The sequence below is a fragment of the Phyllobates terribilis genome, unplaced genomic scaffold, assembly GCF_046119375.1.
Source record: "Phyllobates terribilis strain yellow unplaced genomic scaffold, ASM4611937v1 Scaffold_1__5_contigs__length_1240528914, whole genome shotgun sequence".
Taxonomy (NCBI): domain Eukaryota; kingdom Metazoa; phylum Chordata; class Amphibia; order Anura; family Dendrobatidae; genus Phyllobates; species Phyllobates terribilis.
The window spans coordinates 597,544,503-597,560,499 of record NW_027362761.1 but is presented as its reverse complement, the minus strand read 5'-3'; the positions used below and the strand labels follow the sequence as shown (position 1 = coordinate 597,560,499).

General features: G+C 56.5%; 1 protein-coding gene across 1 annotated transcript in view; it reads left to right on the top strand.

Moving 5' to 3' along the window:
• LOC141272142 (uncharacterized) overlaps nucleotides 1-15,997 on the top strand; it is a 94,145-nt gene that overhangs the window by 58,188 nt on the left and 19,960 nt on the right. Inside the window, exon 2 of the mRNA XM_073682507.1 lies at nucleotides 12,939-13,141. Coding sequence (XP_073538608.1) covers nucleotides 13,080-13,141 — 62 coding nt within the window. The 5' untranslated portion in view covers nucleotides 12,939-13,079. The remainder of the gene's footprint in view (nucleotides 1-12,938; nucleotides 13,142-15,997) is intronic.

Genomic DNA, 15,997 nt, shown 5'->3' with positions numbered 1-15,997 from the left:
AGACCCCGCACTACACATGGAGGAGAGAGAGCGACAGACCCCGCACTACACATGGAGGTGAGAGAGCGACAGACCCTGCACTACACATGGGGGAGAGAGAGCGACAGACCCCGCACTACACATGGGAGAGAGAGTGCGACAGACCCCGCACTGCACATGGGGGAGAGAGCGACAGACCCTGCACTACACATGGAGGAGAGAGAGCGACAGACCGTGCACTACACATGGGGGAGAGAGAGCGACAGACCCCGCACTACACATGGGGGAGAGAAAGCGATAGACCCCGCACTACACATGGGGGAGAGAGAGCGACAGACCCCGCACTACACATGGGGGAGAGAGAGCAACAGACCCTGCACTACACATGGGAGAGAGAGCAACAGACCCTGCACTACACATGGGGGAGAGAGAGCGACAGACCCCGCACTACATATGGAGGAGAGAGAGCGACAGACCCCGCACTACACATGTGGGAGAGGGAGCGACAGACCCCGCACTACACATGGGGGAGAGAGAGCGACAGACCCCGTACTACACATGGGTGAGAGAGAGCGACAGACCCCGCACTACACATGGGGGAGAGAGAGCGACAGACCCCGGACTACACATGGAGGAGAGAGAGCGACAGACCCCGCACTACACATGAAGGAGAGAGAGCGACAGACCCCGCACTACACATGGGAGAGAGAGAGCGACAGACCCCGCACTACACATGAAGGAGAGAGAGCGACAGACCCTGCACTACACATGGGGGAGAGAGAGCGACAGACCCTGCACTACACATGGAGGAGAGAGAGCGACAGACCCTGCACTACACATGGAGGAGAGAGAGCGACAGACCCCGCACTACACATGGAGGAGAGAGAGCGACAGACCCCGCACTACACATTGAGGAGAGAGAGCGACAGACCCCGCACTACACATGGAGGAGAGAGAGCGACAGACCCCGCACTACACATGGAGGAGAGAGAGCGACAGACCCCGCACTACACATGGGGGAGAGAGAGCGACAAACCCCGCACTACACATGGAGGAGAGAGAGCGACAGACCCTGCACTACACATGGAGGAGAGAGAGCGACAGACCCCGCACTACACATCGGGGAGAGAGAGCGACAGACCCTGCACTACACATGAGGGAGAGAGAGCGACAGACCCTGCACTACACATGGAGGAGAGAGAGTGACAGACCCTGCACTACACATGGTGGAGAAAGAGCGACAGACCCTGCACATGGAGGAGAGAGCGACAGACCCTGCACTACACATGGAGGAAAGAGAGCGACAGACCCTGCACATGGAGGAGAGAGCGACAGACCCTGCACATGGAGGAGAGAGCGACAGACCCTGCACTACACATGGGGGAGAGAGAGCGACAGACCCTGCACTACACATGGAGGAAAGAGAGCGACAGACCGTGCACTACACATGGGGGAGAGAGAGCGACAGACCGTGCACTACACATGGGGGAGAGAGAGCGACAGACCCCACACTACACATGGAGGAGAGAGAGCGACAGACCCCGCACTACACATGGGGGAGAGAGAGCGACAGACCCCGCACTACACATGGAGGAGAGAGAGCGACAGACCCTGCACTACACATGAAGAAGAGAGAGCGACAGACCCCGCACTACACATGGGGGAGAGAGAGCGACAGACCCTGCACTACACATGGGGGAGAGAGAGCGACAGACCCTGCACTACACATGAAGGAGAGAGAGCGACAGACCCCGCACTACACATGGAGGAGAGAGAGCGACAGACCCCGCACTACACATGGAGGAGAGAGAGCGACAGACCCCGCACTACACATGGAGGAGAGAGAGCGACAGACCCCGCACTACACATGGAGGAGAGAGAGCGACAGACCCCGGACTACACATGGAGGAGAGAGAGCGACAGACCCCGCACTACACATGAAGGAGAGAGAGCGACAGACCCCGTACTACACATGGGAGAGAGAGAGCAACAGACCCCGCACTACACATGGGGGAGAGAGAGCGACAGACCCTGCACTACACATGAGGGAGAGAGAGCGACAGACCCTACACTACACATGGAGGAGAGAGAGTGACAGACCCTGCACTACACATGGTGGAGAAAGAGCGACAGACCCTGCACATGGAGGAGAGAGCGACAGACCCTGCACTACACATGGAGGAAAGAGAGCGACAGACCCTGCACATGGAGGAGAGAGCGACAGACCCTGCACATGGAGGAGAGAGCGACAGACCCTGCACTACACATGGGGGAGAGAGAGCGACAGACCCTGCACTACACATGGAGGAAAGAGAGCGACAGACCGTGCACTACACATGGGGGAGAGAGAGCGACAGACCGTGCACTACACATGGGGGAGAGAGAGCGACAGACCCCACACTACACATGGAGGAGAGAGAGCGACAGACCCCGCACTACACATGGGGGAGAGAGAGTGACAGACCCCGCACTACACATGGAGGAGAGAGAGCGACAGACCCTGCACTACACATGGGGGAGAGAGAGCGACAGACCCCGCACTACACATGGAGGAGAGAGAGTGACAGACCCCGCACTACACATGGAGGAGAGAGAGCGACAGACCCCGCACTACACATGGAGGAGAGAGAGCGACAGACACCGCACTACACATGGGGGAGAGAGAGCGACAAACCCCGCACTACACATGGGGGAGAGAGAGCGACAGACCCTGCACTACACATGGAGGAGAGAGAGCGACAGACCCTGCACTACACATGGAGGAGAGAGAGCGACAGACCCCGCACTACACATGGGGGAGAGAGAGCGACAGACCCCGCACTACACATGGAGGAGAGAGAGCGACAGACCCCGCACTACACATGGAGGAGAGAGAGCGACAGACCCCGCACTACACATGGAGGAGAGAGAGCGACAGACCCCGCACTACACATGGAGGAGAGAGAGCGACAGACCCCGCACTACACATGGAGGAGAGAGAGCGACAGACCCTGCACTACACATGGGGGAGAGAGAGCGACAGACCCCGCACTACACATGGGAGAGAGAGTGCGACAGACCCCGCACTGCACATGGGGGAGAGAGCGACAGACCCTGCACTACACATGGAGGAGAGAGAGCGACAGACCGTGCACTACACATGGGGGAGAGAGAGCGACAGACCCCGCACTACACATGGGGGAGAGAAAGCGATAGACCCCGCACTACACATGGGGGAGAGAGAGCGACAGACCCCGCACTACACATGGGGGAGAGAGAGCAACAGACCCTGCACTACACATGGGAGAGAGAGCAACAGACCCTGCACTACACATGGGGGAGAGAGAGCGACAGACCCCGCACTACACATGGAGGAGAGAGAGCGACAGACCCCGCACTACACATGTGGGAGAGGGAGCGACAGACCCCGCACTACACATGGGGGAGAGAGAGCGACAGACCCCGTACTACACATGGGTGAGAGAGAGCGACAGACCCCGCACTACACATGAAGGAGAGAGAGCGACAGACCCCGCACTACACATGGGAGAGAGAGAGCGACAGACCCCGCACTACACATGGGGGAGAGAGAGCGACAGACCCTGCACTACACATGGGGGAGAGAGAGCGACAGACCCTGCACTACACATGGAGGAGAGAGAGCGACAGACCCTGCACTACACATGGAGGAGAGAGAGCGACAGACCCCGCACTACACATGGAGGAGAGAGAGCGACAGACCCCGCACTACACATTGAGGAGAGAGAGCGACAGACCCCGCACTACACATGGAGGAGAGAGAGCGACAGACCCCGCACTACACATGGAGGAGAGAGAGCGACAGACCCCGCACTACACATGGGGGAGAGAGAGCGACAAACCCCGCACTACACATGGAGGAGAGAGAGCGACAGACCCCGCACTACACATGGAGGAGAGAGAGCGACAGACCCCGCACTACACATGGAGGAGAGAGAGCGACAGACCCCGGATTACACATGGAGGAGAGAGAGCGACAGACCCCGCACTACACATGAAGGAGAGAGAGCGACAGACCCCGTACTACACATGGGAGAGAGAGAGCGACAGACCCCGCACTACACATGGGGGAGAGAGAGCGACAGACCCTGCACTACACATGAGGGAGAGAGAGCGACAGACCCTGCACTACACATGGAGGAGAGAGAGTGACAGACCCTGCACTACACATGGTGGAGAGAGAGCGACAGACCCTGCACATGGAGGAGAGAGCGACAGACCCTGCACTACACATGGAGGAAAGAGAGCGACAGACCCTGCACATGGAGGAGAGAGCGACAGACCCTGCACATGGAGGAGAGAGCGACAGACCCTGCACTACACATGGGGGAGAGAGAGCGACAGACCCTGCACTACACATGGAGGAAAGAGAGCGACAGACCGTGCACTACACATGGGGGAGAGAGAGCGACAGACCCCACACTACACATGGAGGAGAGAGAGCGACAGACCCCGCACTACACATGGGGGAGAGAGAGCAACAGACCCCGCACTACACATGGAGGAGAGAGAGCGACAGACCCTGTACTACACATGGGGGAGAGAGAGCGACAGACCCCGCACTACACATGGAGGAGAGAGAGCGACAGACCCCGCACTACACATGGGGGAGAGAGAGCGACAGACCCCGCACTACACATGGAGGAGAGAGAGCGACAGACCCCGCACTACACATGGAGGAGAGAGAGCGACAGACCCCGCACTACACATGGAGGAGAGAGAGCGACAGACCCTGCACTACACATGGAGGAGAGAGAGCGACAGACCCCGCACTACACATGGAGGAGAGAGAGCGACAGACCCCGCACTACACATGGAGAAGAGAGAGCGACAGACCCCGCACTACACATGGAGGAGAGAGAGCGACAGACCCCGCACTACACATGGGGGAGAGAGAGCGACAAACCCCGCACTACACATGGAGGAGAGAGAGTGACAGACCCTGCACTACACATGGAGGAGAGAGAGTGACAGACCCCGCACTACACATGGAGGAGAGAGAGCGACAGACCCTGCACTACACATGGAGGAGAGAGAGTGACAGACCCCGCACTACACATGGAGGAGAGAGAGCGACAGACCCCGCACTACACATGGGGGAGAGAGAGCGACAGACCCCGCACTACACATGGAGGAGAGAGAGCGACAGACCCCGCACTACACATGGAGGAGAGAGAGCGACAGACCCCGCACTACACATGGAGGAGAGAGAGCGACAGACCCTGCACTACACATGGAGGAGAGAGAGCGACAGACCCCGCACTACACATGGAGGAGAGAGAGCGACAGACCCCGCACTACACATGGAGGAGAGAGAGCGACAGACCCCGCACTACACATTGAGGAGAGAGAGCGACAGACCCCGCACTACACATGGAGGAGAGAGAGCGACAGACCCCGCACTACACATGGAGGAGAGAGAGCGACAGACCCCGCACTACACATGGGGGAGAGAGAGCGACAAACCCCGCACTACACATGGAGGAGAGAGAGCGACAGACCCTGCACTACACATGGAGGAGAGAGAGCGACAGACCCCGCACTACACATGGAGGAGAGAGAGCGACAGACCCCGGATTACACATGGAGGAGAGAGAGCGACAGACCCCGCACTACACATGAAGGAGAGAGAGCGACAGACCCCGTACTACACATGGGAGAGAGAGAGCGACAGACCCCGCACTACACATGGGGGAGAGAGAGCGACAGACCCTGCACTACACATGAGGGAGAGAGAGCGACAGACCCTGCACTACACATGGAGGAGAGAGAGTGACAGACCCTGCACTACACATGGTGGAGAGAGAGCGACAGACCCTGCACATGGAGGAGAGAGCGACAGACCCTGCACTACACATGGAGGAAAGAGAGCGACAGACCCTGCACATGGAGGAGAGAGCGACAGACCCTGCACATGGAGGAGAGAGCGACAGACCCTGCACTACACATGGGGGAGAGAGAGCGACAGACCCTGCACTACACATGGAGGAAAGAGAGCGACAGACCGTGCACTACACATGGGGGAGAGAGAGCGACAGACCCCACACTACACATGGAGGAGAGAGAGCGACAGACCCCGCACTACACATGGGGGAGAGAGAGCGACAGACCCCGCACTACACATGGAGGAGAGAGAGCGACAGACCCTGTACTACACATGGGGGAGAGAGAGCGACAGACCCCGCACTACACATGGAGGAGAGAGAGTGACAGACCCCGCACTACACATGGAGGAGAGAGAGCGACAGACCCCGCACTACACATGGAGGAGAGAGAGCGACAGACACCGCACTACACATGGGGGAGAGAGAGCGACAAACCCCGCACTACACATGGGGGAGAGAGAGCGACAGACCCCGCACTACACATGGAGGAGAGAGAGCGACAGACCCTGCACTACACATGGAGGAGAGAGAGCGACAGACCCCGCACTACACATGGGGGAGAGAGAGCGACAGACCCCGCACTACACATGGAGGAGAGAGAGCGACAGACCCCGCACTACACATGGAGGAGAGAGAGCGACAGACCCCGCACTACACATGGAGGAGAGAGAGCGACAGACCCCGCACTACACATGGAGGAGAGAGAGCGACAGACCCCGCACTACACATGGAGGAGAGAGAGCGACAGACCCTGCACTACACATGGAGGAGAGAGAGCGACAGACCCCGCACTACACATGGGAGAGAGAGTGCGGCAGACCCCGCACTGCACATGGGGGAGAGAGCGACAGACCCTGCACTACACATGGAGGAGAGAGAGCGACAGACCGTGCACTACACATGGGGGAGAGAGAGCGACAGACCCCGCACTACACATGGGGGAGAGAAAGCGATAGACCCCGCACTACACATGGGGGAGAGAGAGCGACAGACCCCGCACTACACATGGGGGAGAGAGAGCAACAGACCCTGCACTACACATGGGAGAGAGAGCAACAGACCCTGCACTACACATGGGGGAGAGAGAGCGACAGACCCCGCACTACACATGGGGGAGAGAGAGCGACAGACCCCGTACTACACATGGGTGAGAGAGAGCGACAGACCCCGCACTACACATGTGGGAGAGAGAGCGACAGACCCCGGACTACACATGGAGGAGAGAGAGCGACAGACCCCGCACTACACATGAAGGAGAGAGAGTGACAGACCCCGCACTACACATGGGAGAGAGAGAGCGACAGACCCCGCACTACACATGGGGGAGAGAGAGCGACAGACCCCGCACTACACATGGAGGAGAGAGAGCGACAGACCCTGCACTACACATGGAGGAGAGAGAGCGACAGACCCCGCACTACACATGGAGGAGAGAGAGCGACAGACCCCGCACTACACATGGAGGAGAGAGAGCGACAGACCCCGCACTACACATGGAGGAGAGAGAGCGACAGACCCCGCACTACACATGGAGGAGAGAGAGCGACAGACCCCGCACTACACATGGGGGAGAGAGAGCGACAAACCCCGCACTACACATGGAGGAGAGAGAGCGACAGACCCTGCACTACACATGGAGGAGAGAGAGCGACAGACCCCGCACTACACATGGAGGAGAGAGAGCGACAGACCCCGCACTACACATGGGGGAGAGAGAGCGACAGACCCCGCACTACACATGGAGGAGAGAGAGAGCGACAGACCCCGCACTACACATGGAGGAGAGAGAGAGCGACAGACCCTGCACTACACATGGAGGAGAGAGAGCGACAGACCCCGGACTACACATGGAGGAGAGAGAGCGACAGACCCCGCACTACACATGAAGGAGAGAGAGCGACAGACCCCGCACTACACATGGGAGAGAGAGCGCGACAGACCCCGCACTACACATGGGGGAAAGAGAGCGACAGACCCCGCACTACACATGGGGGAGAGAGAGCGACAGACCCTGCACTACACATGGAGGAGAGAGAGCGACAGACCCTGCACTACACATGGAGGAGAGAGAGCGACAGACCCCGCACTACACATGGAGGAGAGAGAGCGACAGACCCCGCACTACACATGGAGGAGAGAGAGCGACAGACCCCGCACTACACATGGAGGAGAGAGAGCGACAGACCCCGCACTACACATGGAGGAGAGAGAGCGACAGACGCCGCACTACTCATGGAGGAGAGAGAGCGACAGACCCCGCACTACACATGGAGGAGAGAGAGCGACAGACCCTGCACTACACATGGAGGAGAGAGAGCGACAGACCCCGCACTACACATGGGGGAGAGAGAGCGACAGACCCCGCACTACACATGGAGGAGAGAGAGAGCGACAGACCCCGCACTACACATGGAGGAGAGAGAGAGCGACAGACCCTGCACTACACATGGAGGAGAGAGAGCGACAGACCCCGGACTACACATGGAGGAGAGAGAGCGACAGACCCCGCACTACACATGAAGGAGAGAGAGCGACAGACCCCGCACTACACATGGGAGAGAGAGAGCGACAGACCCCGCACTACACATGGGGGAAAGAGAGCGACAGACCCCGCGCTACACATGGGGGAGAGAGAGCGACAGACCCTGCACTACACATGGAGGAGAGAGAGCGACAGACCCTGCACTACACATGGAGGAGAGAGAGCGACAGACCCCGCACTACACATGGAGGAGAGAGAGCGACAGACCCCGCACTACACATGGAGGAGAGAGAGCGACAGACCCCGCACTACACATGGAGGAGAGAGAGCGACAGACGCCGCACTACTCATGGAGGAGAGAGAGCGACAGACCCCGCACTACACATGGAGGAGAGAGAGCGACAGACCCCGCACTACACATGGAGGAGAGAGAGCGACAGACCCCGCACTACACATGAAGGAGAGAGAGTGACAGACCCCGCACTACACATGGAGGAGAGAGAGCGACAGACCCCGCACTACACATGGAGGAGAGAGAGCGACAGACCCCGCACTACACATGGGGGAAACAGAGCGACAGACCCCGCGCTACACATGGGGGAGAGAGAGCGACAGACCCCGCACTACACATGGAGGAGAGAGAGCGACAGACCCTGCACTACACATGGAGGAGAGAGAGCGACAGACCCCGCACTACACATGGAGGAGAGAGAGCGACAGACCCCGCACTACACATGGAGGAGAGAGAGCGACAGACCCCGCACTACACATGAAGGAGAGAGAGCGACAGACCCCGCACTACACATGGAGGAGAGAGAGCGACAGACCCCGCACTACACATGGAGGAGAGAGAGCGACAGACCCCGCACTACACATGGAGGAGAGAGAGCGACAGACCCCGCACTACACATGGAGGAGAGAGAGCGACAGACCCCGCACTACACATGGAGGAGAGAGAGCGACAGACCCCGGACTACACATGGAGGAGAGAGAGCGACAGACCCCGGACTACACATGGAGGAGAGAGAGCGACAGACCCCGGACTACACATGGAGGAGAGAGAGCGACAGACACCGCACTACACATGAAGGAGAGAGAGCGACAGACCCCGCACTACACATGGGAGAGAGAGAGCGACAGACCCCGCACTACACATGGGGGAGAGAGAGCGACAGACCCTGCACTACACATGGAGGGAGAGAGCGACAGACCCCGTACTACACATGGGGGAGAGAGAGCGACAGACCCCGCACTACACATGGAGGAGAGAGAGCGACAGACCCCGCACTACACATGGAGGAGAGAGAGCGACAGACCCCGCACTACACATGGAGGAGAGAGAGCGACAGACGCCGCACTACACATGGAGGAGAGAGAGCGACAGACGCCGCACTACTCATGGAGGAGAGAGAGCGACAGACCCCGCACTACACATGGAGGAGAGAGAGCGACAGACCCTGCACTACACATGGAGGAGAGAGAGCGACAGACCCCGCACTACACATGGGGGAGAGAGAGCAACAGACCCCGCACTACACATGGAGGAGAGAGAGAGCGACAGACCCCGCACTACACATGGAGGAGAGAGAGAGCGACAGACCCTGCACTACACATGGAGGAGAGAGAGCGACAGACCCCGGACTACACATGGAGGAGAGAGAGCGACAGACTCCGCACTACACATGAAGGAGAGAGAGCGACAGACCCCGCAATACACATGGGAGAGAGAGAGCGACAGACCCCGCACTACACATGGGGGAAAGAGAGCGACAGACCCTGCACTACACATGGGGGAGAGAGAGCGACAGACCCTGCACTACACATGGAGGAGAGAGAGCGACAGACCCTGCACTACACATGGAGGAGAGAGAGCGACAGACCCCGAACTACAAATGGAGGAGAGAGAGCGACAGACCCCGCACTACACATGGAGGAGAGAGAGCGACAGACCCCGCACTACACATGGAGGAGAGAGAGCGACAGACCCCGCACTACACATGGAGGAGAGAGAGCGACAGACGCCGCACTACTCATGGAGGAGAGAGAGCGACAGACCCCGCACTACACATGGAGGAGAGAGAGCGACAGACCCCGCACTACACATGGAGGAGAGAGAGCGACAGACCCCGCACTACACATGAAGGAGAGAGAGCGACAGACCCCGCACTACACATGGAGGAGAGAGAGCGACAGACCCCGCACTACACATGGAGGAGAGAGAGCGACAGACCCCGGACTACACATGGAGGAGAGAGAGCGACAGACCCCGCACTACACATGGAGGAGAGAGAGCGACAGACCCCGGACTACACATGGATGAGAGAGAGCGACAGACCCCGGACTACACATGGAGGAGAGAGAGCGACAGACCCCGCACTACACATGAAGGAGAGAGAGCGACAGACCCCGCACTACACATGGGAGAGAGAGAGCGACAGACCCCGCACTACACATGGGGGAGAGAGAGCGACAGACCCTGCACTACACATGGAGGGAGAGAGCGACAGACCCCGTACTACACATGGGGGAGAGAGAGCGACAGACCCCGCACTACACATGGAGGAGAGAGAGCGACAGACCCCGCACTACACATGGAGGAGAGAGAGCGACAGACCCCGCACTACACATGGAGGAGAGAGAGAGCGACAGACCCTACACTACACATGGGGGAGAGAGCGACAGACCCTGCACTACACATGGGGGAGAGAGAGCGACAGACCCCGCACTACACATGGGGGAGAGAGAGCGACAGACTCCGCACTACACATGGAGGGAGAGAGCGACAGACCCTGCACTACACATGGGGGAGAGAGAGCGACCGACCCCGCACTACACATGGAGGGAGAGAGAGCGACAGACTCCGCACTACACATGGAGGGAGAGAGCGACAGACCCTGCACTACACATGGGGGAGAGAGAGCGACAGACCCCGCACTACACATGGAGGGAGAGAGAGCGACAGACCCTGCACTACACATGGGGGAGAGAGAGCGACAGACCCTGCACTACACATGGAGGAGAGAGAGCGACAGACCCTGCACTACACATGGAGGAGAGAGAGCGACAGACCCTGCACTACACATGGAGGAGGGAGAGCGACAGACCCTGCGCTACACATGGAGGAGAGAGCGACAGACCCCGCACTACACATGGAGGAGAGAGAGCGACAGACCCCGCACTACACATGGGGGAGAGAGAGCAACAGACCCTGCACTACACATGGGAGAGAGAGCAACAGACCCTGCTCTACACATGGGGGAGAGAGCGAGAGACTCCGCACTACACATGGAGGAGAGAGAGCGACAGACCCCGCACTACACATGGAGGAGAGAGAGAGCGACAGACCCCGCACTACACATGGGGGAGAGGGAGCGACAGACCCCGCACTACACATGGGGGAGAGAGAGCGACAGACCCCACACTACACATGGGGGAGAGAGAGCGACAGACCCCGTACTACACATGGGTGAGAGAGAGCGACAGACCCCGCACTACACATGGGGGAGAGAGAGCGACATGTGGGGGTCGTGACGACAAATCACTCGTCCTCCAGTCACTCCAAATTGAAACTATGAGCATGGGTCAACCATTCAAAGAATGAGTCAGGCAACAAGCTGGTTCAAACTCAGAGCATGCTCAGAAGGCTACTACAGACAACGTTCTCAGCAATGTTCTGTGTTTATTTTTTACATGCACAAACCTAAATACACTACATAATGGGAGGGGAAAGGGGTTGTCCGGAGCGGGGTAAGCCATGAAAGTCCAGTGTCTGGCCACTCCTGATTGGTCCACATCTCCTTATCTCAGTCTCTGGGCAGATATTGCAGCCGTCAGCTTATAATCTTGTTTCGTTTCTCTGAAATAAGTCTTGGCAATACTGGAACTGTCTTAGTTTAAGTTTCGATTTGAGTAATACGTAGCAAGGAAAGCTTATTGTTATAAGACACAAAATGGTGGTTAGTACATTAGCAAAAAAGCGTACAAAAGTTACAAAAGTATAAAAGTTACAAATATATATATTCTCTTTTACCCCGACATTCCCCCCTAAACACTAAGCTTTCCTTTGCTTCGTGGCCTTTGAGACTGTCCATGTGTGGGGAGAGGGGAGGTGGATTTCTTCACCCAATCATCTTAGAAGCTGCCCCCTTATGGGACGCCCCCAGACAATCGAGCCCTATCCTGGGTGACACATGGAGTTCTCCCAACTGTCCCTAAACTAAATCTCTCAATTGGACTTTGTCATGGGGGGGGCTGGTCAGGCTTGTTCAAAGGAGTGTATTTCTCTATATCTTCTCTTGATTCAGAAAGATCCCGGAGGTTGGGACAGCATTGGTTATAGCTTTCCTGTATAAGGGGACTATGCAGCACAGGACCACCAGGCCCAATACTAGTAGACCTCCCATTACTAGACAAACTTGTTGGAGGAATCCCTTGAGCCCTCCCAACCAACCTGAGAAGAAGGAGGTATCTACCCCTGTGTGGTAGCTGTCCACCCTGGGACAGACAGTAAGCATATGGAAAGGATATAGAAGAAGGTAGTCATCTTTTATAGACTCGTTCTGTCTCTCTTGCAGTGGGAGGCGTGAATCCAGGTGCTCTTGCCCTCAAGCTTCAGAGCCGTCGGGGTGGTGAAAAGCACAGTGTACGGTCCCTCGAACCGCGGCTGGAGGCAGTCTTTCCGGACAAACTTCTTCACATACACTAGATCGCCTGGGATGAAATCATGTACTGCATCACCTGTAGATTCTGGGAGAGAAGCAGATACTGGAGAGCGGGTGTTAGTCAATTCTCTAGACAAGGCAATCACAAATTTTACCACTCTATCATGTGTTTCAGACAACTCTTGGGGCCTAATCTCTCCTATCTTGGGTGGGGTCCCAAACAAAATTTTATAGGGTGTCAGCCCATGTTTGGCCTGAGGAGTGTGTGTGATATGATACAATACTATGGGGAGTAGGTCGGGCCAGGGGAGGGGATGATCTTAGGTCATTTTCAAGAGCTGGGTCTTGAGTGTGGAATTCATTCTCTCCACTTTGCCTGAACTGGCAGGATGGTATGGAGTGTGGAGGCCCAAATCTGTTCCCAACATGTTCCAGAGTTCTTCGTAGATATTTGTTGTGAAAGCTGGTCCTTGATCCGATTCTATGACTTGGGGAACTCCAAATCTGTAGGCAATTTCGGTGATCAGTTTCTTGGCTGTGACTTTAGCAGTCATGTTGACAACCGGGTAGGCCTCGGGCCAGGCTGAGAACATATCCACGGCTACCAAAACGTACTCATATTTTCCTGCTTTAGGCATTTGGATATGGTCGACTTGTATTCTCTGCCAAGGGTAGTCTGGTTTAGCCAGGTGTTGGAGAGGGACCCGTGCCGTACACGTTGGGTTCCAGGTAGCGCAGACAGAGCAGGATTTTGAGTATGCAGTCACAGTGGAAGAGATTCCGGGTGCAAAGTACAGTTTCTTGATACATGCCAAGGCTTGATTCTTTCCTCTGTGTGTAGGCCCGTGAGCCCATGCTGCCACAGCTGAGTACATGCGTCTAGGCAAGCAAGGCTTCCCATCCACTTGGTAAAGAGTCGAGTTGACCTTTGAATTTTTGCGACCTGCCAGCACGGCTCCTGCCGCTTTCCATTGCTTGACTTCTTCAGTGGGGGGTCTTCTTTTGTTCCTCACACAATTTTTCTTCAGGCATCCTGACCCCCCTGGATTCCACTCGTGTCTCCGCTGGACTTGTATGATCTTCCGCCGGCTGTTCTTTGGCTCTTGCTCTAGTGAGCGCCACAGCTACGGTTTGCAGGGTTTCCCCCATCCCTTCTTCCTTTTCCTGCCACTTTGATGACACATTCTCCACTGCTGCAGTCTTGGCTGCTTGGTCAGCTAGGTGGTTGCCCCTGGCTTCCCTGGAATCTAGTCTTCCATGAGCCTTGACCTTGATAACAGCAACCTGAATGGGTAGTTCCAGGGCCTCCATTAGGGCCTTAATCCATGAGGCATGTTTCACTGGTGTACCTGCAGCTGTGATGAATCCTCTAGACCAGGGTTCCCCAACTCCAGTCCTCAAGGCACACCAACAGGTCATGTTTTCAGGATTTCCTTAGTATTACACAGGTGATAATTGCATCACCTGCACAGGCAATAATTCCATCACCTGTGCAATACTAAGGAAATCCTGAAAACATGACCTGTTGGTGGGCCTTGAGGACTGGAGTTGGGGAACCCTGCTCTAGACTTCCACAAGAGTCCAAAATCATTGCAAATTCCATGTCCATACCTGGAATCGGTATATATATTCGCCGTTGTTCCTGCTGCCAGGTGGCAGGCCTCTGTGAGAGCCACAAGTTCAGCTTCTTGTGCAGACATGTATGGTGGTAGAGCTTCAGCCTTGAGGACTGTTAGGTCTGTTGTGACAGCATATCCCGTGTGGAACTTCCCTTGAGGGTCTGCGAAACGGGATCCATCAGTCCATAGGTGCAAGGCAGGGTGTGCGAGCGGATGTGCCACCATATTCTCTGGAGCAGAAGTCTCTTCCTGCAAAATTTTTATACAATCATGAGGTTCCACCAATGGACCTTCACCCTCTTCACCTTCCCCCCTAGAAGGTGGAAGCAAAGTGGCAGGGTTGATAGTCAGACATCTGGTAAATGTTATATTGGAGGGCAACAATAGGGAACACTGCAGCCGCAGGTGTCTTTGGTTGGTTAGATGTTTCGGAGATGTTTGTTGCAGAACAGCTGAGAGATCATGGCCGGCCTGTATAACTAGATCATGTCCAAGGACGATATCAGCTGATTTGTCAAGGAGGATGTGAGCAGCGTGGACCGCCTTAAGGCACGTGGGGGCAGTTCGGGCGACAGGGTCCAGCCGGCTGAGTAGTAGCCCAAAGGCTGATACTTATGATCATAGCGTTGTGCTAGAACTCCAGAGGCATGACCTTCCGATTCCTAGACAAAAAGGTGAAATGGCTGAGTATAGTCTGGTAAGCCCAAGGCCGGGGCAGAGACAACAGCCTGTTTAAGGCGGTCAAAACATAGTCTGTGTTGAAGAGAAACACGTGAATCTTCAGCATGAAGCCAAACTGAGCCTCCATCCTTGAGACAGTCTGACATCTCTGGCAAATTTGCTTCAGTGCCACAGAGTAAAAGATCATCCACATACTGTAGAAGGGTGACCTGAGGGTTCTCTTGAACCCATGGCTCCAGAATAGACTTCATAGAATGAGTGAATTGGTTAGGAGAGTTCTGGGCTCTTTGCGGAGTCCTGGTCCATGTAAGCTGTGCTCCTTGAAAGGTGAAGGCAGAAAGAAACCACGAATCTTCATGTAAGGGTATACTGAAGAAGGCGTTGGCCAGATCTAACACCGTAAACAAGGTGGCCGTTGGAGGCAGCTGAGACAAGAGGGTGTTTGGGTTAGGTACCACTGGAGTTTTCTAAAATGGTAGCTGCATTGACGGCTCTGAGATCCTGAACCAACTGGTATCTTGGAGACTCTCCCGGAACGGTTTTCTTTTTTACAGGAAAGAGGGGTGTATTGCATGGAGATACACATCTGACAAGGACTCCTGATTCCAGGAGGGAAGCGATTTGGGTACCCAAGCTTTGTTCTTGTGCAGCCTTGAGGGGGTATTGTGGCAA